The sequence below is a fragment of the Ochlerotatus camptorhynchus genome, unplaced genomic scaffold (assembly GCF_037179485.1).
Source record: "Ochlerotatus camptorhynchus isolate MF236.1 unplaced genomic scaffold, CSIRO-AGI_Acam_v1.1 ptg000216l, whole genome shotgun sequence".
Lineage (NCBI taxonomy): Eukaryota > Metazoa > Arthropoda > Insecta > Diptera > Culicidae > Ochlerotatus > Ochlerotatus camptorhynchus.
In genome coordinates, this window is record NW_027040706.1 from 1,526,070 (window position 1) to 1,539,204 (window position 13,135).

Consider the following 13,135-nt stretch of genomic DNA (forward strand, 5'->3'; position numbering starts at 1 on the left):
TTTATCATATATTTAACGAATTGATTATTTTCTCTTTTATATATTAAAAGAAGGGAATATTCCCTTCTTTATCGTATATCCAAAGAATTAATTATTTCCTATTGTTATATTTTCAAAGATGGAAAACCCCCTTGAGCCATTAAGGGGCTGTTCATTAACTACGTAGACAGTTTTTTTTTGGGATTCTTGACCCCCCCCCCCTTCCCCTGCATAGACAATTTTTTTCATACAAATTTTTTTAAATTTGTATGGACCGTGCACAATGACGATCTCAAGGAGACACGGGTAGGGTATACATTTTTACCCTAGTTCAATTGTCAAAAGATGTGGTTTATAGACGATGTTCCCTTGTTCCATATGCCCATCTTACCTTACATTCCCCTATCTATCATGGATGAAAAAATTGTTTTCTAATAAATTGCCACAAAATAGTAAGAAATATCTAAGCACACAGCGAAAAGCTTTTTCAAAGGTAAGGCTGCAGTAAAATTTTCTTCTCTCGTCAAAACAGTAAAGGTGGTTTTTGTTCGTAGCCGTGCAAAAAATAGGTAGCCAGATAAGAAATGAAAAACAAACATAGTCAAAAAATGAAATTTAAATTAATTAGATTTAAAATTTAAAACCAAATCGAATTCACTGCGATTTTATTTTGTAAGAAGCAGCTGGCTAAAATAGCACATAAGTCCCATCTAGAAAAAAACTATTGAAGATTTATTTCTCCATGGGCTCTTATGCATGGGACAACGATGTATTGTAGTTTTTACGATATTGTCTGATCAATACAAATAGCTTTCAATGCAAATTATAATACTAAGATAATTTACAATCGATACATATATATATATATTTATATATATTATTAGTCACGTAGGTCATTCATTACTTTTCCGGGGATAAGATTTGAACTCGTTACTTTGGCATGAGATGTATGGCCAATCGCTAACTAATTTTCGTCAAATATCTATATCAGACTCTGAAATACTTAACTTTTATAAGTAAGCTTACAATGTATGCAAAAGAAATTGTGCTCCATAAAAATCTTAATACCTAGCTGAATCAATTATAAACTACTGACATGTAACTCCTTCAAATGAAATGGATTTCTTTCATTAATTCGGCACCGGATTGATTAATTTGAACTTTATAGTTTTATTTCTCATTTCGTTTTACTTCTTGAGAACATACAGAACGAAGTTTAAAACAACTCAACAGAACACAACAGCAATGTGCTTAACTGAAACCATCGTATTCTTGTGATCTTCTGTTTATAAATTATCAGAAAATTGTCCATTAAGGTATTGCTCGACTGTTGAATTGTAACGTGTAATTTGTCTATTAACAATAAGAATTTCATAATTTGAAACCTATAATTTTCTACATTTTTGCTGAATTAGTTTCAATACCCTAAAACATCCGAATGATCCTAGCGCCTTGGTCAACTACAAGCTTCACCGTGTTCAATTTTTTCATTTATAACATAACTGGTGTAAACATCGTACCCTAGCGATATAGTGTTATCGTACAGAACGCGATATTTGGTGGGTAGGAGATAGAAATTGAACAACTGCGCTGGTGGCCATACGACCCACTCGGCCGTGTACAGCCGTATGAATTTATCCTTCATCTCTTGAATCGTTTCGTCCAGAGAAGCTTTCCGCAGTACACTCAGCGTGGCAAAAAACAAAAATATCACTATAGGTGACGCCACGGTTTGATCAATCAGTACCTTCTTCAGTACGATACCCAGCGTTCGGCCGGGAAACCTTCGGTCCATAAAATTGTACCAGTTGTGGCAAAAAATACCGACAGTCATGCCGGAGATGGACATTTGCCTCGTTCGAATTCGATCCCAGCATTCCAAACTGTTGGTATAGATTTCGTAATGCTGTTCAATTATGTCACCGACCCCTGATAAACTGATAGAGATCCCGACGTTGGTTAGCAGGAGATACTTTTTGCTGAACGCTTTTCTCGCAAGAACTTGAAGCTGTCTAAGCACTCTTATCATTTGTGGGAGGAATTCACGTATCGAAACGAAAATAATTGAAGGTATTAACGCACAGAAGAAAGTGCTTCACAACCAAAGCGCGGCGTATGGAGAATGGAGGCACTACAATTTGTAAACAAAGCTTTTTTCGATTTTGACCTAATTTGACATTAACAGTCACGTGCTCTCTGACGTTTGCCATATGACGTCATTATGTCTAAGACCTGCCCACATTCTTGCACTCATACGCCAAAATACGTTATGGTTGAGGTTATGGTATCCCAATGACTTTATATAAGGTCTGGGCCAACAGGCAGCTTGCTGGTGTTAGAAGCAAAAATGTTGTAAACATTGCTGAACATCTGCGAACAGATAGATATACACTCAGGTCTTTTTTTACACGGGGGATACGGTCCGTGTAAAAAAAACCGTGTAAAAAAAACCTACGAGATTTTGATTTTTCGCATGCTTAAATGTTTTTAAAAAATCGGATTTTGATGCCATTTGTAATTAAAGCATAATATAGTCCATATAGACATATTTTAAAAATTTCTGTATTTACACCAAAAATTGTGATTTTTTTTTTAAGTATGCCATTCGATTACAAATAGCTTGAAACGGATAATGTGATTGGAATCAAGTCGATAGGTTGTATCGTTGTCGAGAAATCGTTAAAAACGTACCGTGTAAATCGTGGAAAACCGTGTAAAAAAAACCGTGTAAAAAAAAACCGCGTAAAAAAAACCGTGTAAAAAAAGACTTCAGTGTACGTCACTGCCAACATACTGAGAACAGATAGAAACAGCTGTTTCGTGTAAAAAAATAAACATTGCAATATAATACGAACACCACTAACCATTTGCACATTTCACTAACACCAATAAGCCCTTTGGCCCAGACCTTATATAGACGTCATTGATGGTATCCAGGCAGCTAATCCCATTATTGCACTCACACTAAGTGATTTTCAGGGGAAACATGTCAGAAGGATCTAACTTAAAACGTAAACAATTACTGGGATCGTCGGTTTCTTCCGAATGATAACACACGTAACACACCCATTCAAACTCAATGAGATACCTGAGTAACAGAGAGAGGTGAAGCAGATTGTGAAATATTGTTGATTAGTAAACCAAAAAATCAACGTAAACGCAAGTAGTGACGTCACTAATTGCTTGTATCGTACAGGGGTTTTACTCACACAACTTAACCGATTGCTTCACCTTGGTAATCCAGCTCATTGACTCAAACAAACTAAATCATTTGACAGAGCAATATTTGTTGTGCTGTTTGTCTGGTGTATATATAGATACAATAGATTCCATAGATAAGCGGAGACACAAAAAGTTGTTTTGGCTACCATGAATAATAAATGATCTTACTGGCATCCGTGAAAAAAGTTCATGCCATCATAGAGCTCTTCGTTGTGCAGTTTTGTTTTGCTTCGTGCGTAAAAGTTCAAAATGAAGTGCAAAGCAAATCTTTGCAACAATGAATCGAGGAATAGTTTGCTTTATCTTTTCTTCTTGCGTTGTCCGTGAAATAAATCGGAATGTGGAGTGTGGAAAGCGCTTTGTCCTCATAATATTACAATACTTCTCCCTCAAACAACACCACGCTGACGTCATGCTCGTTTGGCTACGCTTATCTATGGAATCTATACTATCTATAGTCTGGTGTAGTCAGATTCTGTGGGTGTGTCATTGTTTGCGTTTCGAGTTATACCCTTCTGACATGTTTCCCCTGGACTTAAGCATTTCGCAAACGTCAGAGAAGAAAGTCAAGACCAACAATTGAAATGGCCTTAACTCCATTTTGTAAACAAACCTTGTAAGGCCATTTTCTCCCGAACCGAAGTCCGCGAAGACAAACCAACATAATGAACAGGTAGGGGAAATTCTCCTCTACCCGATTGTGGTTGATCGATTTTCTTCATAGATTTTCTCCTTCGCGAATAACCCGACTGAAAATGAATTTTCAATTCAGTGTGTTGTTTCAGGCGCAAGCTACCATTATCTTCTGTCGAACTGTGCTGCGACCTTAGCGAGAAATTCGTTTATGTTGCCGTGGTAAACCAAAGAGAAAGTCGATGAAGAGTATCGATCAACGGGGATAGGATCTTTTCAAATGTTATGCGTTAATTATTACAAGTACACAAATACATCTCGGAAATCAGGAGTAACAATTTGTAGAAGCTGATTTTTTTTAGGGTTAGAAGTGAGGTTAGAAGGAAAGGGGTGTAAGTGACTTTGATCTCTTCATCTGCTTTCTCTTTTGATAGCCACAGCACAGACAAACAGACATAACACATTGAATATTCCTCATTGTAAAACATCGTCGCTAAAACATTACCGCCATCTGTTGAGTACACTGTGTTGGGTAGTACACTGAACAGATGGCGGTAGTGTGTAAACGTCAAACGCAAGAGAACTGACTATGCGCGCCACAGGTGGCGGTACTACCAACTACGATACTTTTAAATTGACCGTCAAATGCTTGTTCGATGAACAACTTGCGAGTGTTATGTCTGTTTGTCTGTGGCCACAGCTTCATAAAAACAGATTTTGCACTTTTTCTGCCACATAGTTTGATAAAGGAGGTTCTCATCTAGCATCCAGAATGGCACACGAATCAAGGAATGTGTTTGCAACTGAATTCGATGAATGCAGATTGACCCTTTTGAAATGTTTATCTTGAATTTTCAGTAGTTTTTCGTCATTATCACTTTTTCGCTACTAATACCTAGAAATACTCACAGGGAGAGATAGGCGGAGAAAACAAAATACTATTCGGCGGCAGGGATTTGTTCCTAAATTATCTTGCAACCCTTGCTAGAAGCTAGCATTTCAAATGACTTTTATTTTTGATTCGATTTACGTGCAAAATAATAATTGATTGCATCGCAATATTTTGCACTTTTCTTGGTGCCATTCATTAACCAACGAAGATCAATTAATCAATAGAGTTAGAATATTGTTTTTGATTCCAAAATCTAGTTGAATTTGAGAAGCACACAAAACATAAAGGTGATTGAATTTCTGTTCGATTGCAATACTCTCAAATTTATTCTAGTAAGAATAAGAAATCCTCGGAAAAATTCTAATTGGAATGTTCGATTGGCATTTTGACAGTTCATTTGGCTTAAAACATTCTCTCCGCCCATCTCTCCCTCTGAGTATGTTACTAATACCAACAAATACCCTCTTCTGTCAAACCTGTAGAAATCTAATTGAGGGAATATACGACCAACACATCAAGCTGAACATTGCATTAGGTCCTAAGTAACATTGACAGATTCTCTTCGTCGACTTTCTCTTTGTATCCCCACGGTCATGTAAAGACATTCTCAGGTATTTTAAGCACATAAACCGATAAAAGAAGCTTTTATCTAGCATCCAATACGACAAACACATCAAGAAACGGTTCTGTGAATAAGTTATTGACGAAAGAGAAAGTCGACGAAGAAAATCGATCAGTGTTACTTAGGACCTAAACTTTGCATTAGCTTGACATACTTTTAAAGAATAGGCGCAAAAACGGCAGAAAATAATTGTCGATGATCAGCTCCATGTTGTTTTTAATGTGGAATTCGTAACGAGAATCGTTATTTCTTTGAAACTAACTTTCGTATGTGAGATAATGTCCTCAAAGCAGTTTATCAATATCAACAATAAATATGACCGCGTAGTTGTTCTGGTAAGTGGTATAATATTTATCCGATGATAACGCCTAATCTGTTTATCCCACAGGTTGATATGGATTGTTTCTACTGTCAGGTGGAAGAAAAGTTAAATCCCGAAATACGTGGGAAACCCATTGCGGTTGTACAATACAATCCGTGGCAAGGTGGAGGGTAAGCAAACACTCTTGAAAATGTTACTTGGTCATAATTATCGGAAAATATTTCCTATTCAGTATAATCGCCGTTAACTATCCGGCCCGTGCTAAAGGTGTGACCCGGCACATGCGTGGAGATGAGGCGAAACAGCATTGTCCAGACATTGTGCTACCGCAGGTGCCACAGGTTCGTGGCAAAGCAGATATTTCCAAATATCGGGACGCCGGCAAGGAAGTGGCCGCCGTTTTACAGACATTCACTCCACTTCTGGAGCGAGCGAGTGTGGACGAAGCCTACCTGGACATCACGGAACGGGTGTTGGCTCGGTTGCGTGATATGAACGAAGGTAAATTCCATCTGCTTCCTGATAAGCTGGCGAACACCTTTGCAGTTGGATACGATAGTGTTGGCGAATTTGTGCAGAAAATTTCCGGGGATTTGGAAGGTAAAATATGCTCTCAAGAATTAGACAGTGAGGAAGACAGAGTCGCATATAAGAAAAGTGACATTAAGCTGCTAATAGGAGCTTCTATAGTGAATGAGATTCGCGCAGCGGTAAAGGAAAAAACCGGCTACGAATGTTCTGCTGGCATTTCCCATAACAAGATTCTGGCTAAGTTAACCGCCGGTTTTCATAAGCCTAACAAACAAACCATTTTACCTTTAAAGTGCATCTCAAAAATGTACGAAACGCTATCGATAAAGAAAGTTAAAGGTCTTGGTAGTAAACTGGGGGACCAAGTGTGTGAAATTTTGAAAATTCAAACCATGAGTGAGCTGGCTAAGTTTTCAGAAAAGGTTCTCCAGAATCACTTTGACGAACGAATAGGATCATGGATGTACCTGATGGCAAAAGGCATCGATCTGGAAGCAGTGACTCCAAAATTCAATTCGAAGAGTATTGGCTGCTGCAAGAGATTTCCGGGTAAAAATGCAATTAGTGGTATCGCTACTCTCAAGCACTGGCTGGGTGAGTTGGCCAATGAAATACAAGAAAGGTTGGAGAAGGACATGGACGAGAACAACCGAATTGCCAAACAAATGACAGTGAGCTATGCTCAGCAATTTGGCCAGAATGATGTGTCCAGCACGAGAAGTGTTCCCTTGGTAGGGTACAATGCTGACCGGATCGCTGCCGATGCTTTAGAAGCCATCAAACGAAATACCGATGTGTTCCTCAAACCGGACAGTTCCGGCGCGTTAAACAATCCTATTAAGTTTCTCGGAATAAGCTCTGGGAAATTCGAGGATAATGCAACCGGAAAGAAGAGCGGATTGAAGGAAATGTTTTCGAATATTGCCAACAAAGCCAAGGAAGGTGAATCGTCCAAAGAGTTCGAAAAGGTTGAACCAATTTCAGCGAAGAAAGAGCCAGAGAAGAGGGACTTAAAGCATTTCTTCAGAGAAAAAGATGGCCCAAGTGAGCCCAAAGAAGTCACTTGTTCTGTTGAGAATCAACAGCAAAGAGTTCAGAACGACCCTATCAAGTTTATCGGGAAGGAAATGTTTTCAAATATTGCCAACAAAGCCAAGGAAGGTGAATCGTCCAAAGAGATCGAAAAGATTGAACTATTTGTTGCGAAGAAAGAAGAAGCACAAGATGGACCAAGTGATCCCAATGAAGTCACTTGTGCTACTGAAAATCAACAGCAAAGCGTTCAGACCGATTCCGTAGAAAGTAGTCCGAAGAAAAAGCCAAGCCAAACCATGTTTATTAAAAGTTCTAATCACAACTCCGCTGTCGAGAAGGTCAACGAATGTAGCTCCGTATTGCTGCACAACATATCGGAAGATGACCCAACAATTGCTGCGCTGGAAGCTAAGCTTGTTGAAGATCTTTCCGAACCTTATCTGTATGATACTCAACCAATCGAAAAGGTCCAAGTGGCAAAATATGCGTGCCCCCAAAGTCCGCTCAAATATGGAGAAAGCATCTTAGAGCGTCCTAAAGATGATGAAAACCCTGGCGAAAAAATAAGCAAATTAACATCTTTGGAGGTGAAATCAGTTGAATCCATAAACCAGGAGGTAGGTCACTATTGATTACATGCATCCCCTTTTGCTCATCATAGATAAAATCTTTTAAAGTTTTTTTTTTTTTTTAAGTTAATTAAGACCAACCCCATCTTCTAAAACATAATTTACCAACAACCATAACACGTCGCCGCATCGTCAGTTGGGAAATGGTAACAAATCCTTTCGGTGAACATATGGGTGTGCTCATACATAACCTGATCGAACATAATCCAACGTTGCTATTTGGAAAAACAATGTGAAACTTCAAACGGGAAATTTTGTTTTCGTGTGTTCCGTGTGCAATTCGGCTAGAACTAAAATTACTCTGCAGAATGAGTGCGTACAAGAAGCGTGAAATTTATTATTGAAATTGTTGAAAATTTGCTATAACTTTGCTGACGTTCTTTGTACCTAGCTAAATTTCTTGGTGCTTATCACAAGAACTTGAACTTGTTAAATGTTGGAAAACTCTATATTTGCCATTTTAAATTAGAATTATACCACTAATTAGAAACCACTAGATTGAAATACTTACATTACTTAACTAACTTTTACTGGTCCACCGTCCCTCAAGATTTCACCTGCTGCATAATGTTGCGCCAACTAACTCGGTTCATGGTTGTTTGTCTCTAGTTTCTCGAGCATGTCATACTTCCTAGATCTTCCTCCACTTGGTCTAACCACCTAGCTCGTTGCGTTCCTCTAAGCACGCGTCGTTCACAAATTTTCAGTGCTTGCAGGTCCTCACCGACTCGTTCCCTTAGAGAACTACAGGTCTTAGCAGCGTCTTGTACATGGTATACGAGGGAGGTGACTCTATCGAAAATACAGGGATGATTTTGATTTGCCGTCGTTAGATACGGTCGCGATGCGTAGATGGATGAAAGGTTGATGATTCTGTAGATGTCTTGCAAAAAGATGGAACGCGATGCGAGACGATTTAGATGTGTGATTTGGAACAATGATTTTTTGATGACGATTCGCTAGCGTGAGATTTTAAGGGCATCTTAGGATTGAGATTTAGATGCGTCGTTTTGGTACACTTAAGGGGAAGTTTACCGCCCCGAGAATATTTTTTTTCAGGCACGTTTTTATTTTTTTTAAAATATTGGGAAAAATTATCAAAAATCCAAGACAATCAGATTTTACCTTAGATTCGACTTCCCTGGGCATATAGTATGATTGTACTTGGCACACAATTATACAAATGCAAAAAATGGTACAGGCATCGAAAGCTCTCAATTAATAACTGTGGAAGTGCATCTAGAACACTAAGTTGAGAGCACGCAATAAGCTAATATGCCATATACGCAATAAGCTTAAAATGCGAGGAAGAAGAAGAATGTTTTGATTTGCACCCCAGTATAGTCGATAAAGACGTAGTTCTACGTCAAAATACTTGAGTACCAAAATGTTGTTTACAACGGAAAGTCTTTGGCGCACTTTTACCATCATTTTCCGAATCGATGTTTGTACTACCTGCGCTTGCCATAAACGTATGTCAAAAGTCTTTATAAGATGATTTCGGCAGTTTCAGAAGGATGTATTTCCAACAACTACCGTGGCAGAAACTTTTCGACTTCCTGAGCATTAGACGAAACTTGGTTGGATCTTATTTCGGACAGAACTGAGTAACATCCGAACTCAATCTGCGAACAGATTTCAGATGCTGTGTAGGCAAAATATATTCAACTGGATAGCACCCACATTGTGATGCACATTTAGGTTCTGAACTCAGATTTCATCGAAAATACCCTATATTTGTGCCCTTTTTTGTATGTTAAGCAATCGCAGCTTGGGATAACGGAAATTCTTATTACTTCTATTTCGTTGCAGGTAGTGAAAGGACCATCTTCAAGTAGTGGGCCATCCGTTTTGGATTACCGTCGGACATATGCCGAGTTTAACCGTCCTTTATGTCTACCGGAACCGATTAAGAAACCTTGCCCTGAATGTGGTAACGATGTACCTGAAAACGAACTACAGTCCCATCTTGACTTCCACTTTGCCCTTCAGCTGAGCCAGCAACAACGGGATGAATTCCGAACCGAAATAAAAACTAAGTTCTCTTCTCCTGCAGCTGCAGCAGTGAAATCCAAACCACATCAACCAGCTTCTCGACAAGTGACCAAAACCAAAGTTCCATCAATCGACAAGTTTCTTGCTACAACTACTGCGACGAATACCTCTACGGAGGATGCAGTTACAAAATGTGCCGAATGCAACAAAAGAATTCCAACAGCGAGTATGCAGGAACATCTCGACTATCATGCCGCAAGAAAACTGCAAATTGAGCTTAATAAACTGGAAATGCAAACAGTTAAATTGAACGCATTCGGCGTCAACGCAAGCAATACCGGTGCAGGCAGCAGTCTCAAACGGAAGCGACCCTCGACTAGTGATAAAAGCCAACCGGCAAAGGTGAATAACCTGTCGTCATACTTTACAAAAATGTAATAACGACAAGGAAGTAACACTAATCGATCTTCTGTGCCATATATGAAACTGTTAGTTTTAATTATTGTATCCTAAGTTCTAAGAGAAACATGATTTTTACAACGTTATATGTATCTAACCTATTTTGTTTATTTCTTACGATACAAATGCTTGCAATTCTATGAGTTAACCGAACATTTTCTTAACCATACAGTTGTATTTGTTATCCTCCTGTTGCCAGCTACTCTTGATCTGTTGGTGCAACACCACACAATCCTTGCTAGAGATGTAATCAATTTTTTCCAAGGTTTTGATTGCTTCCGGAAACTGCTTCACGTGAAACTGTGCAAGTGCTTTCCGGTAGACTGCTTTCTCCGAGGGTTTTTCCTGACGGTCAACATACTCTAGAATATGGAGCACTTCTTCGTAGCGGTTTTGCTTAAGAAGGCAAGCGGAAATGTTGAGGTACAGGACCTCCAGCAATGTTTGCATTTCACTGATAGTGTCTACTCCTTCCTGTGCGGGGTCCAGATCTTCCAGCGGAGCACAGCAGAGCAGACATTTAGCGGCACGGTTAAAGTATCTATGTGCGTACAATGGATATTTGGGGAACATTTTTACGCCGTTATCTTTGTAGTTTTTTGCCAGGGCTAGCATTTCTCCAGGGGATTTAGTGAAAAAAAGATCGGAATTTTCAATTCTTAATAATTTAAGAACACAACTGATTTGCTGGCCACTCGCCGTGGTGATGGTGCATTTACTTTTTTCGTTGAGTAACATTTGCATTAGGAACAGTTCAATGTAGCAATCAATTGGAGTGAGCCCACTTCCGATGGCAATCCATTTTTCGGAAATTTTTTCATCCTGAGTGAGTATGTTGGATTCCTTTCCTCCAAGATCACTGATATCGCAAATGTTTACAAGGCAGCGGGCCAGTTCGGAAGGCTTAGTCATCGACATGAAACGAAAATTGATCAATTCTTTGCGCAGTCCTCTAACATCGTCTGTCCATACTTTAGGAACTAGCTCATTTCGAGCAGATGTCCGCGGCACAATTGGCGACTCAATGTCCATAGCGTATCTCCTAAAATGGGATTGTAGATTCGAGGATTTACCTCGTGGCTCTCGTTTGCGTTGAAGTAATGCTTCGTGATGTAGAATCTGGGAACTTCCTCGGAAAGTATCGCGTACAGAATTCCTTGAGCTCCTTCGCGAGATGTTTTAATCAACAGTATTCTCAGTGGCTTTTGTAAGTAAAACAATGCCTTATTCGCCAAGGGTGGAAAATTCCTGTAGATGTTCGTCTCAACGTTTCCGGGATCTACACAGTGAATGGACACGGTTGAATCCGCCAATATCGATGAGAGTTTGTGCGCAAAAAGCACCAAGCTAAATTTACTGTACTGATACGCTCTGAACCGATTGCTAGGTAGATCTTCAAAGTCTCGATGTAACTCCAAATCTGGAAATCTTTCCACGGCTTGATGTGCCTTAGAGGACACGTTTATGACCCGACTGTTGCCAGGAAATTGTTTCAGTCTGGGTAATAGCAAAACCGTTATGAGATAGTGGCTCAAGAAATTCACCTAAAAAAATAGTAATCATTGTATGAAATTACCTAACATCTACAAATAAAAATATAAAAAGACCAGTCACCTGGAAAGTTTGTTCAAGCCCATCCACAGTTAACGCAGGTGGTGCATAGAATACTCCGGCGTTATTCACCAGAGCGTATATAGGTTTTTGCAAGGCATTCACTTGCTTCACGAACGCAGCGACGCTCTTCAAGCAGTTCAGATCCAAGTCAAAAATATCCACAACAATATCGCTGCCAAATTGATCCTTCAAATCCTCGCGAAGTTTAAGGCCGGCTGCTTGGTTCCGACAACCCAGCACCAAATGGCAGGCTTGTGATACTAGTTCACTGACCACGGCCAACCCAATGCCCGAAGTTGCACCGGTGATAACAATCAACTCGCGATTCGCGAAATTTCTTCTGGTCCGATAGAGTCGACCGATGTAATGCCACCTAAAAGTTAATAAGAAGAAACGTTCATCTGTGTTTATAATCTTTTTGTTACACCGTTGTAATGAAACTATGCTAAATGAACGCGAAAGCACGAGGAAAATTACCGAATTGCAAAGGTTACAGTGCCAAGGGTCAATAGCAAAGCAATCTTTTGCAAGACTCCCATCACAGAAATTTAGAACGGAGGCACGCACGACACATAAAAAACAAGACGACTGTATAGCCTTTATACAACATTGACTGATAACCAAAATCACCTTTACCTTCTTCAACGGAATAACGAGATAAAACTGTGATAAAGGATGTTGTTTGAACTTTGAAGGTATATAAATATCAATGATTTAAGGTCCGAGCCAACAGGCACTTGCTGGTATTAGAAGCAAAAATATTGTTACTTTGCTGAGTGAAACGTCACTCTATCACAATATTCTATTCACGGTAACCGCAAAATACCCAATAATGACTACAAAGGAAGCATTTTCGAGGGAAACTGGGACTACCCATTAAATGAGTAAAATTTTACCCATTTATGAGTAATTACAACTACAAAAACAAGTAGTAAGTATTCATTTTTGAATAATTACTCATAAATGGGTAATATTTTTACTCATTTAATGGGTAGTCCGGCAGTCCCACACTCAGAAATACTGCGAGTCGTACATAGTTTAAAATTTAATCATTTTTGTCATTCGCGAGATTTACAACCAGCATAGTTTAAAAAGTATACTATCTTCACCATATACTTTAAACTAAGCCCGATTTGTACGAGAGAAATTTTTCCAGTGTATTCGTCGTAAACATAATCAGCACCCCTCCATGCGCGCTGTCA

The 13,135-nt window shown here is 39.1% G+C and overlaps 4 protein-coding genes across 4 annotated transcripts; 1 reads left to right on the top strand and 3 right to left on the bottom strand.

Moving 5' to 3' along the window:
• Nucleotides 1-72: 72 nt before the first annotated feature.
• LOC135703569 (mpv17-like protein 2) lies at nt 73-2,105 on the bottom strand. The gene has a single exon (XM_065224816.1). The coding sequence runs from the start codon at nt 2,006-2,008 to the stop codon at nt 1,436-1,438; it is 573 nt and encodes a 190-aa protein (XP_065080888.1). The 5' UTR covers nt 2,009-2,105; the 3' UTR covers nt 73-1,435.
• A 3,247-nt stretch (nt 2,106-5,352) lies between these two features.
• Nucleotides 5,353-10,467, top strand: DNApol-eta (DNA polymerase eta). Its single transcript, XM_065224831.1, has 4 exons — nt 5,353-5,683; nt 5,737-5,840; nt 5,903-7,853; nt 9,678-10,467. The coding sequence occupies exons 1-4, from the start codon at nt 5,627-5,629 to the stop codon at nt 10,296-10,298; spliced, it is 2,733 nt and encodes a 910-aa protein (XP_065080903.1). The 5' UTR covers nt 5,353-5,626; the 3' UTR covers nt 10,299-10,467.
• Nucleotides 10,464-11,231, bottom strand: Bdbt (Bride of doubletime). The gene has a single exon (XM_065224903.1). The coding sequence runs from the start codon at nt 11,229-11,231 to the stop codon at nt 10,464-10,466; it is 768 nt and encodes a 255-aa protein (XP_065080975.1).
• Nucleotides 11,200-12,523, bottom strand: LOC135703585 (retinol dehydrogenase 12-like). The gene is made up of 3 exons (XM_065224832.1): nt 12,411-12,523; nt 11,934-12,306; nt 11,200-11,863 (listed from the first exon to the last, which is right to left on the bottom strand). The coding sequence occupies exons 1-3, from the start codon at nt 12,470-12,472 to the stop codon at nt 11,300-11,302; spliced, it is 999 nt and encodes a 332-aa protein (XP_065080904.1). The 5' UTR covers nt 12,473-12,523; the 3' UTR covers nt 11,200-11,299.
• Between the last annotated feature and the right edge of the window lie 612 nt (nt 12,524-13,135).

Coding starts and splice junctions, on each gene's coding strand:
- LOC135703569 (XM_065224816.1), bottom strand. CDS start 2,008: ATGATAAGAGTGCTTAGACAGCTTCAAGTTCTTGCGAGAAAAGCGTTC.
- DNApol-eta (XM_065224831.1), top strand. CDS start 5,627: ATGTCCTCAAAGCAGTTTATCAATATCAACAATAAATATGACCGCGTA. Junction 5,684..5,736: donor ATGACCGCGTAGTTGTTCTG/GTAAGTGGTATA, acceptor TTTATCCCACAG/GTTGATATGGATTGTTTCTA. Junction 7,854..9,677: donor TTGAATCCATAAACCAGGAG/GTAGGTCACTAT, acceptor ATTTCGTTGCAG/GTAGTGAAAGGACCATCTTC.
- LOC135703585 (XM_065224832.1), bottom strand. CDS start 12,472: ATGGGAGTCTTGCAAAAGATTGCTTTGCTATTGACCCTTGGCACTGTA. Junction 12,307..12,410: donor ACTGTAACCTTTGCAATTCG/GTAATTTTCCTC, acceptor ATTAACTTTTAG/GTGGCATTACATCGGTCGAC. Junction 11,864..11,933: donor GGCTTGAACAAACTTTCCAG/GTGACTGGTCTT, acceptor CTATTTTTTTAG/GTGAATTTCTTGAGCCACTA.
- Bdbt (XM_065224903.1), bottom strand. CDS start 11,231: ATGACTAAGCCTTCCGAACTGGCCCGCTGCCTTGTAAACATTTGCGAT.